This window comes from Gekko japonicus, unplaced genomic scaffold, assembly GCF_001447785.1.
Source record: "Gekko japonicus isolate JY-2015 unplaced genomic scaffold, Gekko_japonicus_V1.1 scaffold275, whole genome shotgun sequence".
NCBI lineage: Eukaryota > Metazoa > Chordata > Lepidosauria > Squamata > Gekkonidae > Gekko > Gekko japonicus.
Genome location: NW_015170895.1, coordinates 1,184,072 through 1,202,341, shown reverse-complemented (window position 1 = coordinate 1,202,341; position 18,270 = coordinate 1,184,072). Strand labels below are relative to the sequence as shown.

The 18,270-nt window shown below is 52.9% G+C and overlaps 1 protein-coding gene across 1 annotated transcript in view; it reads right to left on the bottom strand.

Annotated features, from left to right (window-relative positions):
- The window catches only part of BOP1 (block of proliferation 1), a 114,175-nt gene that overhangs the window by 81,298 nt on the left and 14,607 nt on the right, over positions 1–18,270 (bottom strand). Inside the window, exon 3 of the mRNA XM_015418512.1 lies at positions 5,765–5,878. Coding sequence (XP_015273998.1) covers positions 5,765–5,878 — 114 coding nt within the window. The remainder of the gene's footprint in view (positions 1–5,764; positions 5,879–18,270) is intronic.

The following is an 18,270-nucleotide window of genomic DNA, read 5'->3' as shown; positions in this document are numbered from 1 at the left end:
TCCCCCCCCCCCCCGCATTTCCCCCCATGCAGCGTTTCTCGCTGACAGCCAAGTGGGGGTGTGTGTGTGAAGGGAGACGGATCAGCACGCTGCTGTGCGGAGGCAAGGCGAGCGAGTTGCTGCCTTATCCGGGGGAGCCCAGCCAGCGCACGCCAGGAAACCAATTTATTTTGTTGTGTCTCTTCCCAGAACACACGGTGGAGGCCGAGTTGGGCGGGAAGCCAGGCTGAGAGCCGTGGCTGCCAACTGAGCAGGAGCTCAGTGGGAGGAAGTTTAGTCTGCCTTCGGCACGGAGGCAGCCCAGCCGCATGGGCCTCCCCTGTCCCCTCCCCTCCCCGGTTTGGGGAGTCTTCACGACAGAAGCCACGGCAGGCCCGGAGGAGGAGGAGGCAGGGAGCGGAAACACTCGGAAAGGGCAGGTAGGTGAACGGGAGCTGGGCCGCGGCCATCCCCGTGAACTGGGGCACCCCTGTACGGAGAAGAGGGCCTCCCCCAATCCTGCGCTCGGAAAGCACAGCTCGACCACAGACGTCACTTGGCAAGTGGCGCTGATGTACCAGCATCCGCTCCCTTTGCCATACCCACAACACTTATTCGCAAGAAACTCGGAGGAGGAGAGTTTCAGGGGCTAGAGGCACAGCTATGGCCGGAGGTGCCAGAGTGGGAACAGCTGAGGGGTGTGTTTGTGTGCTGGGGACAACCCCGGAGTCCCGGACGCACAGAACCAATGAGGCCGCCTCCCTGCAAAGCTGGAGAGAGGCGGCTGTTGTGCTCCTCAACAGTGAAACCAAACTGAGTTTCCGAGCAAATATCGAGCTCCACACCCGGTGTGCAAAGCTTCTGACTCAGAGGATACACGCAAGCGAGGCCTTGAATTCCCGGCCCTCTCCTCAGCCTAGTCTGAAGGCATGAAAGGGGCTGCTCCCTTCGACACAAGCAGTGCCATTTCAGACATCAGCAACCAAGACCTGGCAGTGCCCAGCCCCTTTTGCCTGCCCCCTCCTCGGTGCTGCCTTGGTTGCTACCACTGAGTGGTGCAGCGGCATTAATGATCATCCAGATGGACAGAACTGCCTTGGGAAGGAGACAGGCTCTTCCTCCCTAAGAAAGGAGAGCTTCTCGCCCTCTTGTTAAACCCATGACCTCATAGCAAACATCCCCACTTGCAATTTTACTTGGAAAAGGGCAGACGGACATGCCCACACGAAAAGCCCAGGCGAGGCAAGTCTGATAGGTGCCACAGGACGCACGGTGGGTGAGGGAGAGTGCATGTGCATGCGTGCATGTGTGTATGGGGGGGGGGGTCCTCTCCACGGGCAGACCCTCTTCTCCCCATGCGTCCCCTCAATGCCCACCCCCACAGATGGCCTCTGCCAAGCCTGCAGCTGCTTCGAGAGAGAGAATGCCAAGCAACTCACAGCTCCCAACTTGCCCGGCTGAGTCACGCAAGGGGCTCATCAAACCCAGCATCCTGTTTCCAACAGGGGCCAGACCCAAATTTCCAAAGGAAACGAAGGGGTGTGTGGGTGGGGAGCGTGTTGTGTCTTCCCAGCTGCTGCCTCCGCAGTCCTCAGAGTGACTCAGTCGCCCTTCGCACCCCAGGCACGAAGGAAGCCCCTCCCTCCCTCTCCACGATGCTCTCCCTCTTCGCTTTCTGTCACCCGGAACTTTTCCCACCTTGCCCCCCCCATGCTGACCCAGCTCTCGGTAGAGGAGAAGCCACGGCCAGGGAGCAACAGACACAGGGGAAGACCCTCGCTGGACTCCGGCGGGCAGGAGCGTGGAGACCCATCTAGGTAGCAGCACTGTAACAGAGAGAGAGAAGAAAGAAGCAGCCATCCACAAGGGCTGCTGCTGCTGGTTCCATCCTCAGGCTGGGGCCTGCTGGAGACACTGACTGCTGCAATCCTCGGCCCGACCATGATCCGTGGAGAGCCACGAATGGCCTCCCAGACGAACCCTGCTCCCTAACTGGGCAGTGGCCCAAGCAGTACTGGACAGCTGTTTGCCCCCCACCCTGTGCTGACTCTCCTGCTCAAGGAAGCCGGGGAGGGCTGGGGACGCTATTCCCAACACCTTCCGGTGTGTGCTGCCACGTTCATTTCTTAGCTCCCTCCAAGTGAAGAGGAAATGTATTTAGTTATAAAACCGGATTTGCTAGGCCGCCCTTCCCTGTAAGTAGGGCTCAGGGCGGCTCACGACAAAACGATATACAAATTCTGAAGTTAAAATCTAAATTAAAACCAACCAATGAACAACACTAGATAAAAGCGGCCTACATAGGCATTACAAGATGGCGGAAAGAATCTCAGCTCCCCAGCCTCCCTGGGGGGAGGGGTTAGGAGGGATGAGAGGGCCAAAAACAGCCCCGTCGCTGTCCTCAGCCAAAGGCCAAAGTTCCCCCAATATCCTGCTTTGCTCATACTACAGTCTACACTCCCCCCGTCCAGTCCCCCATCTGTGTTCTCCATCTGCCATGGGGAGGAGGGGGAGGAGGAAGAGATTGGATTTATACCCTGCCCTTCACTCGCCGGAGGCACAAGCCCCGTCCGGCCCCTCCGCTCGGCGGTCAAGCGAAGTGACAGGCCCAGCAGCCTCCCAGGGAGGCATGACGGGAAATTCCTGGGCACCGGCTGCCCAGGCAGCTCCAAATATGAGCATGGAGAGAGCGACGGAGAAGCCAGCCAACTCCACGCCTGCCCGGCGGATAGCCGGCCGCTTAGTACGGCCGGAACAATTTCCAGAATGGAGCGGGGGGGGGGGGGGGGGGGGGAGTGCATTTGGGCCCATCTCTTCAGTCGCATGCTTGTGGGAGGAGGAGGATTGGGCCTGGACCCGTGCAAGCAAGTCAAGAGAGGAACACAAAAGAACCACCTAACTCATCTGGCATTAAAGAGAGTGAGTGACCTTCAGCGGCAGGATCACAATGCACTGAGAAGCACACTCCAAGAACACATCCTGGGCAGAGGAAGCAGAAGCGCCCGGACTCCTCTAGAGGAGGAAGAGGGAGAGAGAGACACCCGTTGCCAAAAGGGAGGGAAGGAGGGACGGGGAGGCAGGAACAAAGCCACTGGAAGCTGCTCGGATGTCAACAGGTCCTGAATCAGCGCTCCTCCTTCCCCCCTCAGGGGCCCTGAAATAGGACCAGCTGCCGAGGGAGAGACCTTGGATTCCAGCATGAAAGCCCCGCCGGGTCCCTGGGTTGTGCTCGAGACATTACACAAGCAAACTGCGCTTTCTGCCGCCACACATTTCATTACGCTCCCAATCTTTGTTGCAGACGCAGCACTTCCGCAGCTCCTGCTCCAGACCAGGTGGGCTTCAAGCCTGCAGATGCCCCCCACTGCAGGCCCAGAAGGAGAGGCAGGAGCTCCACAAAGCCCCGCCCTGGTCTCCCCATAGCCCCAGGAGCCGGACCCATTCTACTTGGGCAGCCGATGCACCCCCCTCAAGGCTCATTCTGCCCATGCTCCAGCCAGGCACTGTGCCCCACAGAGCTCTGGTCCCAGAGGAACACAAGGGGATCTGCTCTCCCACTCTTCACCCAGCCATCACCACCACGAAAGTGAGCAGACCCCACCGTCGGCCCCTCCTTTCCCACACGGGGCAAAGTAGCTCTGGGTCACCAAAAGCTACAGGGACCTTCTCTTTGGCAACCTGCAGCCAACGAAGAAACAGGCCCACCCCCACCCACCCCGGTCTTTTCCCACACAACAGCTTTTCCCAGAAATATTGCATTTAAAAGGGACACACAATGTCTAATGCTGTGAAGAAAGGGAGAGTGCGGAACAGAAGAGGGGTGGGGGAAACGGGACCACGTAGAAAGAACACTAAGAAGAAGAAGAAGAGTAGGTTTTTATACCCTGCTCTTCACTACCTGAAGGCGTCTCAGAGCGGCTTACAATTGCCTTCCCTTCCTCTCCCCACAACAGACACCCAGTGAGGTAGGTGGGGCTGAGAGAGCTCTGAGAGAGCTGTGACTGACCCAAGGTCACCCAGCTGGCTGCATGTGGAGGGGGAGTGGGGAATCAAACCCGGTTCTCCAGATTAGAGTCCGCTGCTCTTGACCACTCCACCAAACTGGCCAAGAGTCACCGGAAAGACATGCTAGGAGAAGCGGAAGGCAGCAGGAAAAGAGGAAGACCCAACGTGAGACGGAGGGACACAGCACAGGAAGCCACGAGGGCCCTCCCCTCTCTTTGCAGGACCACCTGGGCAAGGCCGGGGATGTTCTGGGGGTGGTCCATTCATAGGGTTGCCTGAAGCCAGAGAAGGGACTGGGCAGTGCTTCACGCACCAAGATGAAAGGGGCTGGTGGGGGTGGCATTTCCCTGGCCAGGGAGAAGGGAGCCATGAGGTTGGGAGGGGCCGCGGGGAGGACAGGTCAGCATTCTGTTCGCCACTGGTTTGCCGGAAAAGTATTTCCACCTGCTGTTCCCACTCCGTTATCAGGACAGCCAAAGGCAGTTTCTGCCATCTCTTCCTTTTCACATCTCAGATGTCGGCAAAGAGAGCAAACATATTTCATTCTGCAGAACCGATTTTTCACAGGCCTTGCACCACGCCACTGCCCTACCCCACCCAGCAGGTATTTCCTAAAAAGCTGCTTGTGTGAACTCTGTTGAAGAGGAGCAACCAAGTCACAAGGCATCACCTGCCTTGTCAGGTGGGCCTCATCGGCAAACGATGCTCAAGTCCCAGGCAGCCAACCTGGAACAAATCCTGCCCCCCTTGCCTTGAAGCCACAAGCGTTCACGGCCACCTGGCCTCGTCTTTAATTGGTTTTCATCATGCCCAGAGCAGCGTTCGGCGCACATGAAAAATCTCTCCACCGGTTCCCTTTTCTCCCGACTCAACACACCTCCCGGTGCTCAGCACACCTTCCCGGACCACCCTTTATGGTCTGCATCATTTTGCTCGGAACCATCTCCTTGTTGCGAGTGACTTCCAAGAGCAGAGCTCAGAACGTCTCACAGCCACTCTCCTGGCCGTGATGATGTCTGCAGCTCCTGTCTTAAAGCGGCTCTGGCAGCTTTTGCAACACATCAAGGGCTTTGACTGACACTGCCATCCACTGAACCCTCCTCTGCAGCGACGCTCCCACCCAATAACTACCCCCTTCTGCATGCTGAATGTGTGCCTTCCTAAGCGTTTCGCTTGGCTGGAATTTAAGTCCACTGATTGCAACACAATGCTTGAGACCAGGGGGTTTGGGGCCCTTTCCAGACAGCCTCCTCCACCAGAGGGAAGGCAAGCAGTGGTCTTCCTCACACCTCAGATCTGAGGAAAGCCCTCTCGTGACTAGGAGGCAACCTGATGGACTCCTGGCGCCTTGGCCTGGCTTTTTCTTACTTCCCCAACTAGGTTCCCCGGGCCCTGGCACAGGGATGTCTGGTGGCCGCTACCGCCACAAGAGCTCCGGGCACACATCCTCACTCAGCACTCTCACACGTCTGTCCCGCAGACTTCTGTGCCTAAGCAAGAAACCCTCCAAACAAACCAATGCTGACTTGCCCCTCGCAGTCAACCTGTAGTCAGTCAGCAGAGGGGGTTTTTTTGGTTTTTTTTTTTTAAGGCCCACAGCAAAAGGTAGAGGCTGAGTCAGCCAGTTTTGTTTTCTTGGGAAGAAAGGAAGCCAGCCTGGCCCCTCTGCTCAGCTTCTTCCTTTCCCCAGGAGAACTGCAGACTTCCCTTTGCTCAGCATCAGAGAAGCAGGCGGACCAACGTCATCCAGAGAGCGAGAGGGGACAGCAGGGAGCCTTACCTCTTCGTCAGAGCTGTCTTCCTCGTACTCGTTTTCCAAGGCTGGTTCCTGGTCTGCTGATGGGCTCCCCTCCTTATCGCACGACGGAAGCTCCTTGTCCACGGGCTTCCCAGGCTGCAAGATAACAAGACGGTGGGAAGAGTCACCACGCTGCACCAGCACACAACACGCCTTCGCAAACGGTGTGGAAGAGGCAGCAGCAGTACGAGCTGCAGAGCCTGCTTCCTTCAGAGTTCACCTCCAGGAGCAGTTTCTGTGACCCTTCCGCTAAGGGGCAAGGTCTGTGGCTCGAAGGCAGAGCACATGCCTTTCTTTACCGAAAACCCCAAGCTCGGCTCCTGGGATCTTAGGGAGAAGGTGCTGGAAAAGGCCTCCCTCTGCCTGAGAGCCACCGTCAGTCATAGAATCATAGAGCTGGAAGGGACCTCCAGGGTCATCGAGTCCAACCCCCTCTGCACAATGCAGGAAATTCACAAATACCTCCCCCTCCACACGCACCCAGTGGACCCCTGTTCCACACCCAGAAGTAGACAAAAAACCCCTCCAGGATTGCTTCCTGACCCCAAAGTGGCGATCAGAATTTCCCTGGGAGTGTAAGAAAGGGCCACGAGAATTAAGCACTGATGCAACCCTTCCTGCCCTCCCTCTCATGATCTACCTGAGCTCACAGAATCAGCATTGCTGTCAGATGGCCATCTAGCCTCTGCTTGGAAACCTCCAGAGAAGGAGAGCCGGCCACCTCCTGAGGAACCCTGTTCCACTGAGGAAGCGCTCTGTCAGGGAGTTCTTCCTAATATTTAGCCGAAAACCCTTCTGATTTAATTTACACCCATTGGTTCTGGTTCGGCCTTCTGGGGCAACGGAAAACAACTCTGCACCCTCCTCTAGGTGACAGCCCATCAAGTACTTTGCAGATGGCTACCATATCACCTCTCAGTCAAGTTAGATGATGCTGAGCTAGAAGAATGGCAGACCCACAGAGCTTGCTGTGGGCCAGCCACACCGTCTCCGCTTAACCTACCTCGCAAGGTTGTTGGGAGGATAAAATGGAGGACAAGAGAATGACGTGAGCCTCGTATGAGGAGAAAGGCAGGTATAAATAAAATAAAACTGTAAAAGCATAGATCTTGTTGGCCCCCCAGCTTCTCACCAGGCCCTGACCATTGCAGAGAGGTGGGAGTGGTCATGGAATGGGCCACCAAGTCAGAGCCCACTTCTGGCCATCCCGTGGGGTCTTCAAGGCAAGAGACGTTCGGAGGTGGCTTTGCCAATGCCTGCCTCGGTGCAGCGACCCTGGGCTTCCTCGGGGTGGTCTCCCATCCCAAAGACTGACTAGGGCTGACCCCGCTTAGCCTCCCAGGTCTGAGGAGTTCAGGCTGGCCTGGGCCATCCGAGTGGGGGCTCGATGCTCGTGTCTCCCTCTCACCTCAGTGACAGCCCACTCCCATGATCAACAGTGGCACAGCAAAGGGGCCCACCAGTGGTCTCAGCAAAGGACAGAGTCCGCACAGACAGGGCAAGTGCAAACCACCACCACCACCCTTGATTTCGTGAGCTAATGACAGGAATTTATTTATTTATTTACATTTCTTAACCGCCCTTCCCCGCTTACACGGGGCTCAGGGTGGTTACAACAACATAAAATCTAATCCAGCCTGTGCTTAGGCTACTGCACTGGCTGCCGATAGCATATCGAATCCGCTTCAAGGTGCTGGTACTTACCTTTAAAGCCCTACATGGCCAGGGTCCGGCTTACCTGAGGGACCGCCTTTCCCCATTTATACCCCAGAGAGCACTACGGTCCGTTTTACTATTCCAGCCCCCAAGGACGTGAGGCTCGCCGTCACCAGGGCCAGGGCGTTTTCGGTGGCGGCTCCTACCTGGTGGAACGAGCTCCCGGAGGAGATCAGGCCCCTGCGGGACCTTGTACAATTCCACAGGGCCTGCAAAACGGAGCTCTTCCGCCCGGCTTTCAAATAGGAGCCGCCGCCACCACTGTTACCATCAACTATTCCATTGAACATCAGGAATATGGAACTGGCCCACTATGGACTATGCCATTAATATCTGGACCATAGGACTAGCTGTAAGATCAGAAGGTTGCCGGAATGAAAAATTGACGCCATCTATCTTAATACTGCGAGCACCTTAATGTATTGTTGTAGTGTTAAGAATATTTTATATTGCTTTTATTTTTTATGGTTTCATGCTAATTCGGCACACTCTGCCATCTTTTGTATGCCGCCCAGAGCCTGTTGACAGTGTGGGCGGGGTATAAATATAAGTATAAATATAAATAAAAAAAATAAAAATAAAGCCAGTTAAAGCTACAAATTCAATATTAAAACATTCAGCATAAATATTTAAACAGATGGCATGTTTAGCATTCAGATTTTTTTTTGGGGGGGGGGTTGGGGGGGGGCCGGGCAGATGTCAGGGAACCGTCGCTGGCCTCAACCAAAGGCCTGGCGGAACATCTCTGACTTACACGCCCTGCGGAACTTTAATAGGTCAGGCAGGGCACGGATGTCGTCCGGCAGAGAGTTCCACCAGGCTGGGGCCAAGGCTGAGAAGGCCCTGCCCCTGGCTGAGGCCAGCCGGATACCTTTGGGGCCGGGAATCACCAGGAGGTTCTGATCTGCTGATCTCAGTGCCCTTCGGGGGACATATCGGACATATTCCTCCAAGGCTGGATGCAAAAGCAAAGCGTCAAGACTGAGGCAGCCTTCAGACTAGGAGAGTCCCCGTGCAAAGCTCGAGCATGCCCAGAAGAGGGCAACCAGGATGGTGAGAGGGTTGGAATCCAAGTCTTACGAGGAAAGGCTGAAAGGGTTGGGTCTGTTTAGCCTGGGAAAGAGAAGGCTTAGAGGGGACACGACTGCAGTCTTCAGATATCTGAAGGGCTCTCATGTAGAAGATGGAGCGGATCTCTTCTCTCTTGCTCCGGATTGCTAGACTAGATCTAATGGGTGGGAATGACAAGGGAGTCGTTACCGGCTAAATATCAGGAGAAACTTCCTAACTGTCAGAGGGGTTGAGCAGTGGAACAGACTGCCTCGGGAGATGGTGGATGCTCCTTCGCTGGACGTCTTCAAGCGGAGGCTGGACGACCATCTTTCGGGTATGTTGTGGGGCTATTATCTTTTGGCCGTGCTCCTGCAGAGTGCAGGGGGTTGGACTAGGTGACCTGCAACGTCCCTTCCGACTCTAACACTCTATGATTCTATGAAACCTTACAAATTATCTGGTGAACAAAAACTGTTCTTGGAAACTGACCTCCTCCCACCCCCCCTAAAATGGTACGGTTTTCTCTTTGACACAAGCAACCTGTTCGCTAGGTGGCACCATGCCTGATTGTCCCTTACTGTGAATGGCAGGTCACCTGGTGTACGGTGGGATCTGCCCAACCCACAACCAGTGTACGTATCAGCTCAAGGCAGGGTCTCTTCTGTGACAACCCCAGTCCTGCAGAACAGGCGGCACCATCTCTGTCAAATGGAGCTGCTCAAGACTTCTTGTTCATCTGCAAGTGTTATTTTTGGCTCACTGGTCTGAGTTTATGGCTGTTTGGTTTGTTTTCATAGGAAGCTGCTTTGAGCCGGCAGGAAAAGCAATTTAAAATAAATAAATAAAACACCCAGAGGATGAGCTACAATTTGGGCTAATTGTATGCAGCCTCCCTTCTCAGGCCCAAAAGCCTCTCTTGCGGGCCACGTGAGGCACGCAACCCTCTCCACGGCAGCCCACAAGCCAGCCCTGCTCATGCACCAAACGGTGCAGAGAAGAGGCGTTTTTATTCTTTCCTCATAACACTACAATGAAACGGAGGTGCAGTGAATTCAGAACAGACTGAAGTCACCGCCACGAGATGTGGCATTCACTGTGGCCAGGTCATCATGGTCGAGGAAGGGGACCAACTGCTGCGCCAGCCGAAGATGGTAAAAGGCCGACTTGGCAGTGGCTGCCACCTGGGCTTCCATCGTTAGAGAGGAGTCCAGGAGCACACCCAGACTCCTAACCTCCGACGCTGGCACTAGAGGCGCCCCATCGAAGGTCAGGAGAGGGAGCCCCAACCCCAGACCGCCCCGACTCAGACCCAGGACCTCCGTCTTTGCCGGGTTTAGTTTCAGCTGACTCAGCCTGAGCCAACCAGCCACGGCCTGTAACGCCCGGTGAAGGTCAACTGGGGTGGAGTCCGACCAGCCGCCCAACATCAGATATAGCTGGGTGTCATCTGCATATTGATGACACCCAAGCCCACAACTCCGGGCAATCTGGGCAAGGGGGCGCATGTAGATGTTAAACAACATTGGGAATAGCACCGCCCCTTGAGGTACCCCACATTCAAGAGGCCATCTCCAGGACCGCTGATCCCCTATCGCCACCCTCTGTCCCCGACCTTGGAGAAAAGAGGCAAACCATTGAAGGGCAAGCCCCTGAATCCCCACGTCAGCGAGGCGGTGGGCTAGCAACTGGTGGTCGACCGTATCGAACATGGCCGACAGATCTAACAACAGTCTATACCTTGTGGCTAATAGCCACTGATGGACCTCTGCTCCATATGCTTATCTAATTCCCTTTTGAAGCCGTCCATGCTTGTAGCACCCACCACTTCCTGTGGCAGTGAATTCCATGTGTTAATCACTCTTTGGGTGAAGAAGTACTTCCTTTTATCCGTTCTAACCCGACCGCTCTGCAGTTTCATGGAGTGCCCACGAGTTCTTGTATTGTGAGAAAGGGAGAAAAGTACCTCTTTCTTTACCTGCTCTTTCCCATGCATAATCTTATAAACCTCGATCATGTCACCCCTCAGTCGTCTTTTCTCCAAGCTAAAGAGCCCTAAGCGCTTTAACCTTTCCTCATAGGGAAAGTGTTCCAACCCTTTTATCATTCGAGTTGCCCTTTTCTGCACTTTTTCCAAAGCTATAATATCCTTTTTAAGGTGTGGTGCCCAGAACTGCACACAGTATTCCAAATGAGGTCTCACCATTGATTTATATAGGGGCATTATTATATTGGCTGATCTGTTTTCAATACCCTTCCTAATAATCCCCAGCATAGCATTGGCCTTCTTTATTGCAGTCACACACTGTCTCGACATTTTCAGTGAGTTATCCACTACAACTCCAAGATCTCTCTCTTGCTCAGTCTCTGCCAGTTCAGACCCCATCAATGTGTATTTATATTTAGGATTTTTGGCTCCAATGTGCATCACCTTGCACTTGGCCACATTGAACCCCATTTGCCATGTTGACGCCCACTCGCCCATCCTTGACAGATCCCCTTGGAGTGCCTCACAATCCTCACTGGTTTTCACCACCCTGAACAACTTTGTATCATCCGCAAATTTAGCCACTTCACTGCTTACTCCCATCTCCAAATCATTAATGAACAAGTTAAAAAGCAGTGGACCAAGTACTGATCCCTGCGGTACCCCACTGCTTACCACCCTCCACTGAGAAAATTGCCCACCTACACTCACTCTCTGTTTTCTATGAACTAGCCAGTTTTTGATCCATAAAAGGACTTGTCCTTCTATCCCATGATTTTTGAGCTTACTTAGGAGCCTTTGATGAGGAACTTTATCAAAAGCTTTCTGGAAGTCAAGGTAAATAATATCTATTGGATCCCCCTTGTCCACATGTTTGTTCACCCCCTCAAAGAACACTAACAGGTTAGTGAGACAAGATCTTCCCTTACAGAAACCGTGCTGAGTCTGCCTCAATAGGTTTTGTTCATCTATGTGCCTACTAATTCTTTCCTTAATAATGGTTTCCACCAATTTACCCGGTATCGACGTCAGACTGACTGGCCTGTAATTTCCCGGATCTCCTCTGGAACCCTTTTTAAAGATGGGAGTGACATTAGCTACCTTCCAATCCTCAGGAATGGAGGCAGATTTTAAGGAAAGATTACATATCTTTGTCAGGAGATCTACAAGTTCACATTTGAGTTCTTTCAGAACTCTCGGATGTATGCCATCTGGGCCTGGTGATTTTTCAGTTTTTAAGTTGTCTATCAGTTTTAGGACCTCCTCTCTCGTCACCTCAATCTGACTCAGGTCTTTCAACACCCCTCCTGAAATCAGTGGTTCTGGAGTGGGCAAGCACTTCTCATCTTCCACAGTGAAGACGGAGGCAAAAAATGCATTTAGCTTCTCAGCCATTTCCCTATCATCCTTCAATACTCCTTTTACCCCTTGGTCGTCCAAGGGCCCCACTGCCTCCCTGGCTGGTTTCCTGTTTCTAATGTATTTGAAGAAAGTTTTATTGTTGGTTTTTACGTTTTTTGCTATATGCTCCTCATATTCCCTTTTTGCCTGCCTGACCTCAGACTTGCATTTTATTTGCCATAGCCTGTGTTCCGTTTTATCAGCCTCACTGTGACTAGCTTTCCACTGCTTAAAGGAATTCTTTTTACTTTTTACAGCCTCCATTACTCTGTTTGTTAACCATGCAGGCTTTTTCCTATACCTGTTTGTGCCTTTCCTAACCTGCGGAATATATATTTTTTGAGCTTCTAGGATCGTAGTTTTAAATAGATCCCAAGCTTCCCCAATTGTTTTGACCCTTTCTACTTTTCCTTTCAGTTTCCTCCCCACGTGTCCCCTCATATCAGAGAAATTACCCCTTTTAAAGTTAAAAATGGTTGTGTGAGTCTTTTTGGCCAATTCTCTATTTGTACAAATGATGAACTCAACAACATTATGATCACTGTTTCCAAGCGGTGCAATCACTTTTACATCTCTCACCAGGTCTTGAGTGTTACTTAGGACCAAATCAAGGATCGCCTCTCCCCTGGTAGGTTCCGTGACCATCTGCTCCATAGCACAGTCATTTAGAGTGTCTAGAAACTCAATCTCTTTCTCCCGGCTAGAACACATATTGACCCAATCAATGTGTGGGTAGTTAAAATCACCTATTATTACACAGTGTTTTTGTCTAGTTGCTATCTTTAAGGCATTCATCATTTTATAATCCTCCTCTATCTTTTGATCTGGTGGGCGATAACAAACTCCCAGTGTTAAGTTTCCTTTTGGCCCCCCTATTTCAACCCATAGAACTTCCAGAAGCGAATCCAATTCACTTAGCCTCTCAATCTTTCTAGACTTTATACCCTCTCTGACATACAGAGCTACCCCACCTCCAACCCTTCCCCCCCTATCCTTCCGATATAATATATAACCGGGAATCACTGTGTCCCACTGATTTTCCTCATCCCACCAAGTTTCAGAAATACCCACAATGTCTATTTTTCCCTCCCTCACCTTCTCAGTAAGTTTGCCCAAATAGGGCAAACTGGATACTGGCCGATAGTTGGCCAATTCGGCCAGGTCCAAAGATGGTTTTTTCAAGAGAGGGCGGACCATCGCTTCCTTGAGTGCCCTGGGGAACTGTCCCTCCAATAGAGACTTGTTGACAATCCCCCGCAGGGCACCTCTAAACCCCTCGTGACCCACTTTAATGAGCCAAGAGGGGCACGGATAAAGGTTGCATGTGATTGGGCGTACAGATACAAGCAATCTCTTCCCAGGTTCCTCTTTCCCTCCTGAAAAGTACCCCAAATTGGGATTGTGGATCAGGACAGGATATTCCACCGCAGCCCGCCTGCCAGATTCCAGCCCACGGGCCCAGCGTTCCAGACAGCACCCACGTGTTGGCCCAGCGTGTGGGCGCAGGCAGAAGCGCACATCCTTCGCTGGAAAAGAGATTCGCCCTCCTCCCCCGCTCCGAGGGGACCCAGCCTAGAAAGGGCTTTGCCGGAGGATCTGACGGAATAATCAGAAAAGCAGCCCTCCAGAACGCCCCTCCGGGGAGCAGTAAAGTCTGCACAGTGTGCGATCACCTTCTGCTCTACGCAACCCACCAACACGGCCCTCTGTGCGCTCCCCCTCCCCACCCCGCACACCCACCCCAGCCAAAGGGAGAAAGTGGGGCTGGGGGCCTAGAAAGCACAGGGCCAACTAGAAGATGGGATTACAGCAAAAACAAAGGCGTTATTAAAGTCTTTGAAAAAAAGGAGATTGGAGGTAAGTCTTTTCCCAGGCTTTTGGCACCAGGAGGGTTTTGTCTGTCTTTCCCTCTCTCCCCCGTTTCCCTTCCTCCCAAACACTCGATGGGCTTGGAGCAGAGCCCCCAGCTGCAGGAGTGGGTCACTGGCGCAGGGAGCTCCCCTGGCCCGGCCAGGCTCTGCCGCGGAGTTCCAGGGCCACCTCTCTGCATCCCTGCCAGCTGAGGCAGGGCCAGCTCCACCTGCCCAGCCCTCCGAAAGCGACAGCCAGCTGGCTTCTCACTGCGCCTCCCCCGTGCAAGGTGGATGGCCTGGTCCAGTTGCGCCCCATCAAAAGACAGCGGCATGTCAGTGGCCAGGCTCCTCCTGTGCCGGCCATCATTAGAAGCAAGCCAGGCACCTTAAGACAGCCCCCTGCAGGCGGCTTGAACAGGAAGGATGAGCGAGAGCCCCTGCCACACCTTTTGCTTCTGAACGGCTGAAGAAGAAGAGGAAGAGGAGAGACTGGATTTCTACCCCGCCCTTCACTACCCGGAGGAGTCTCAGAGCGGCTTACAAACTCCTTTCCCTTCCCCTCCCCACAACAGACACCCCGGGAGGAAGGTGGGGCTGAGAGAGCTCTCCCGAGAACTGCCCTTGAGAGAACAGCTCTGAGAGAACTTGCGACTGACCCAAGGTCACACCAGCCAGGTGCAAGTGGAGGAGTGGGGAATACAACCCGGTTCTCCCAGATTAGAGTCCGCACTCCTAACCACGACACCACACTGGCTGAGCGCCGTGAAACATACCAACTCATCAAGGCGCTGGTGTGGGCCACCCACCTGACCCTGCTTGAAGGCACAGATTCAAGAGTTGGAGCTTCCCGTATGATTGAGGGCTCACTGCCCCACGCCACTACCAGAGCCGAGCTGTGCTGGCCTGCAGTGGGACAGCTGGATTAGAGTCCGGGAGCAGCTGAGCGACCAACAAGCTCTCAGAGCTCTCCTCTGCCAGAGATGAGGGCAGCTTTGGCTCTCAAGACCTTGTAGGTCTCTAAGGCGCTCCTGGATTCGAACCCAGCTATCCCAAGCCACTCGGCCGGCCCCTCACACAGGAAAGGCTGCCCCTTCCGTGCATCCCAAAGACCCCTCGATCAAGCCCACAGAGTGCTGACTGGCAAATAATTCCATAGTCTCCTGCACCAAAAACAAAGCTGGGGTCCCGCAAAGCTGAGGTGGGTCCTAGTCTGCCAAAGTGCTTGCTAGGGTAAAAGCTGGGTAGTCTAAGGGGGGGGCCCAGGACTCCTGCTCTGAGCCGGTTACGAGCCTGCTACAGGAATAAAGGCCGGGAGGCCACCAGAGGGCAGCACGCCATACCGAAAGGAGAAACAAAGCAATCGGAAGGAGTAATTGCGGCAGCAGCTGCAGCAGCGGGGACTTGAGAGGTGAGGAGGGGAAGAGGTCAGGTCGCTGTTCCTGCCGCGGCTGACGATAGCTGTAGCCGGCCGGCTGGCAAGAGGGCGGGAAGGCAATGCAGTTCAGAGCTAGCTCAGTTCCTGAATGGAGACAAGACCCTGGTTGGCAGCTCTCCCCTTCCTGGGCTCCTGTCACTGGCAGAGCACTTGAACAAAGTTAAGAGTCCGGCGGCACCTTTAAGGCCAGCGAAGTTTTATTCAAGATGTGAGCTTTCGTGTGCACGCACACTTCGTCAGACGATGAAATGGAATGACATGTCATAGTTGTATATATACAGGTGGCTTGTTAAATTAGCATGCAAAATAGTGAGAATATTTTTTTTAAACAGATCAAAAGAATGACAAAATAGGAACCCTCGGTCTGGGGCAAGTGATGCTCTGTATTCTTGGTGCTTGGGGGGGGGGCAGCAGTGGGAGGGGTCTTCTAGTGTCCTGGCCCCACTGCTGGACCTCCTGAGGGCACCTGGTGTTTTTGGCCACTGTGTGACGGAGTGTTGGGCTGGATGGGCCATTGGCCTGATCCAACACTGGCTTCAATTATGTTCTTACGTTCTTAAGCTGGTTTCTGGTTATCATCTGTTTCGATCCAACTTGGGGTGGGGGGACAACATAGGCAATAAATATGTTACAGCTGGAGATTGCTGTGTCCTAATTTGTGAGAATCCCCTCCTTAGACCCCCCATCCGTCTCCTTTCTAGCATGGCAGAGCACTTGACAGCCTGTACTGTGTTTTCACTATGAAGCGGATAACAATTCCCATCTAGCCTACCCGGCTGGGAAACAGTGGCTTGGTCTCTAGCTCATAACACGATGAAAGGAGGTCCGGGGGTTCAATGAAGGGCGGAGCCAAATGTTGTTATCTCCTCAACCTCCCCAGCCTTTCTGACTCCTGACCTTCTGCACAATGACACCCTGAGGTTAAGGTCACAGCTGCGCCTGTTTCAAGTGTCCAAATCTCAATCAAGACTTAGCGGCTGCAGTTGAGCGGATGGATTGTTTTCCCATGACACTTCCATGTCCATTTGGCAGCTCGAAACAAAGCACTCCTAACTGGAGAACGAAACCAAAGTCAGAGTTCCACACAGGTCTGGCCTTGAAGTCAACTCAGTTGGTGCAAAATGCACGGCTCAATTATTACCAGGAGCCAAAAAGTGCATGCGTATATCCATTCTGTAGTCTCTCCGCTGGCTGTCCATCCATTACTGGGTTCAGTTCACAGCACTGGCCATCACGTACAGAACTGTCCAAAAGGCAACATGCATCTACTCATAAAAATATTAAAAACCCCTTTGTTGGATTAGATGAAAGAGCCTCGAAGTCCAGCATTCTGACTCAAAAAGCAGCCACTGAACATCTCTCTGGGATCTCACAGGCAGGCGTGAAAGGGATGGTCAGTCCCAGTAATGTCTCCCCACGCGTCATCTGGGATTCTAAGGCATACTACTGCAAACATGGATCATCCCAGATGGGGGGCCACATTTAGTCTGTAGCAGAAAAATGAGAGTCCAGCGGCACCTTGAAGACTAACCAGCTTTATTCCAGGAGAAACTTTTGTGAATCAGGGCTCACACTCCATCACATCTGACTCACAAAGCTTATACTGGAATAAAGTTGGCTAGTCTTTCCTTAAGGTACCACTCCTATATGTGGTGAACATGGCACTTATATCTGTCCGTCAACAGCTGCTGAAAGAATCATTCCCTTCCTGTTTGAACGTCAAATTACACCAAATGCTGTAGTGGTCACAATACCTAGTGCTCCTGTGATGTTTCTTCCAAGCAGCCAGTGCATTCTTTGCATATTTTATTTATTTATTTATTTACCTTCAACTTCTACCCCGCTCGAACCCCTCCCATGGGTCTCTGAGCGGCTTACATATTTTGTATTATCCCTATCTATGGGCACACATATATATATCGTATTAGGGGCGGGACTACCTAACGGCACCCGGTGGGATTCAGTTGATGTGTCTTCGGCTCAGCTCCGCTTCTCGGCTTCGGGTTGGCATCTTCCCTCCGCTCTCTTCATGGCGGGCCCATTCGTCGTGCTGATCGCATCGGCGCGGCACTGGCTCCGTCCCTCAGGCTCCACCGCGCCTGCGCCGAGCGTCCTCACGCCTTCCAGGCTCCGCCTTCGCCGCCGGTTCACCGCTAGATGTCGCGTCTCCTTTTTTTTCTTCCGCTCACCGCCTCAACTACTGCCGCCATCACACGCCACTCCGCTGCTGCCGCCGCCGCCGCTCGCCGAACCATCGCTGCTGAGGTTCCCACCTCACCTCCCAATGGAGGAGGGTGCTCCCTGCCTTCTAAGGCAGGTACCCATTTATCTACTCGTAAGTTGTTATGACTTTCGAACCGCTGGGTGGGCAGGAGATGATATCATCTCAGTAAGTGCTCACTGTATTATCCCTGTATTACAGATGACAACCCATGACTGAAATGAGCTCCCACAATCAAGTTGTACAGCACATCAGAGCTTTCTAATGAATAGCACTTTCTTTTTAATATGTTGTCGAAGGCTTTCACAGCCGGAGTTCATTAGTTGTAGATTTTCCGGGCTGTCTGGCCATGGTCCTGGCATTGTAGGACCTAACATTTCACCAGCAGCTGTGACTGGCATCCTCAGAGGTATAACACAGAAAGAGGGAGTACTCTCTGTGTCAAGGTGAGAAAATGGTAGGCAGGTAATTTATATCTACTCAGGAAGGTGGAATAAGGCTGAGTCATTACCTTTTAGGAGTTCCCCAGGCTGTGACATGCTAATAGAGGAGCTTTCCTGAGGAGGTTCTTTTGCATATGTATTGGCTGTTGAAATTCTAATCTTATCTGTAGTGCTACTGTAAAATGTAGAGCATTTTGTGTTTTTCAGGACAGGAAAACATGCCCTGTTTATTTTTAAACTCTCTCCTTTCCTGTTGAAATTGTGTTTGTGTTTATGAATTTCAATTGCTTCCCTGTGTAATCTGACATGGTAATTGGATGTGTCATCCAGACTTTCAGTGTCTTGGAATAAGATACTGTGTCCTGTTTAAGTAACGCTATGT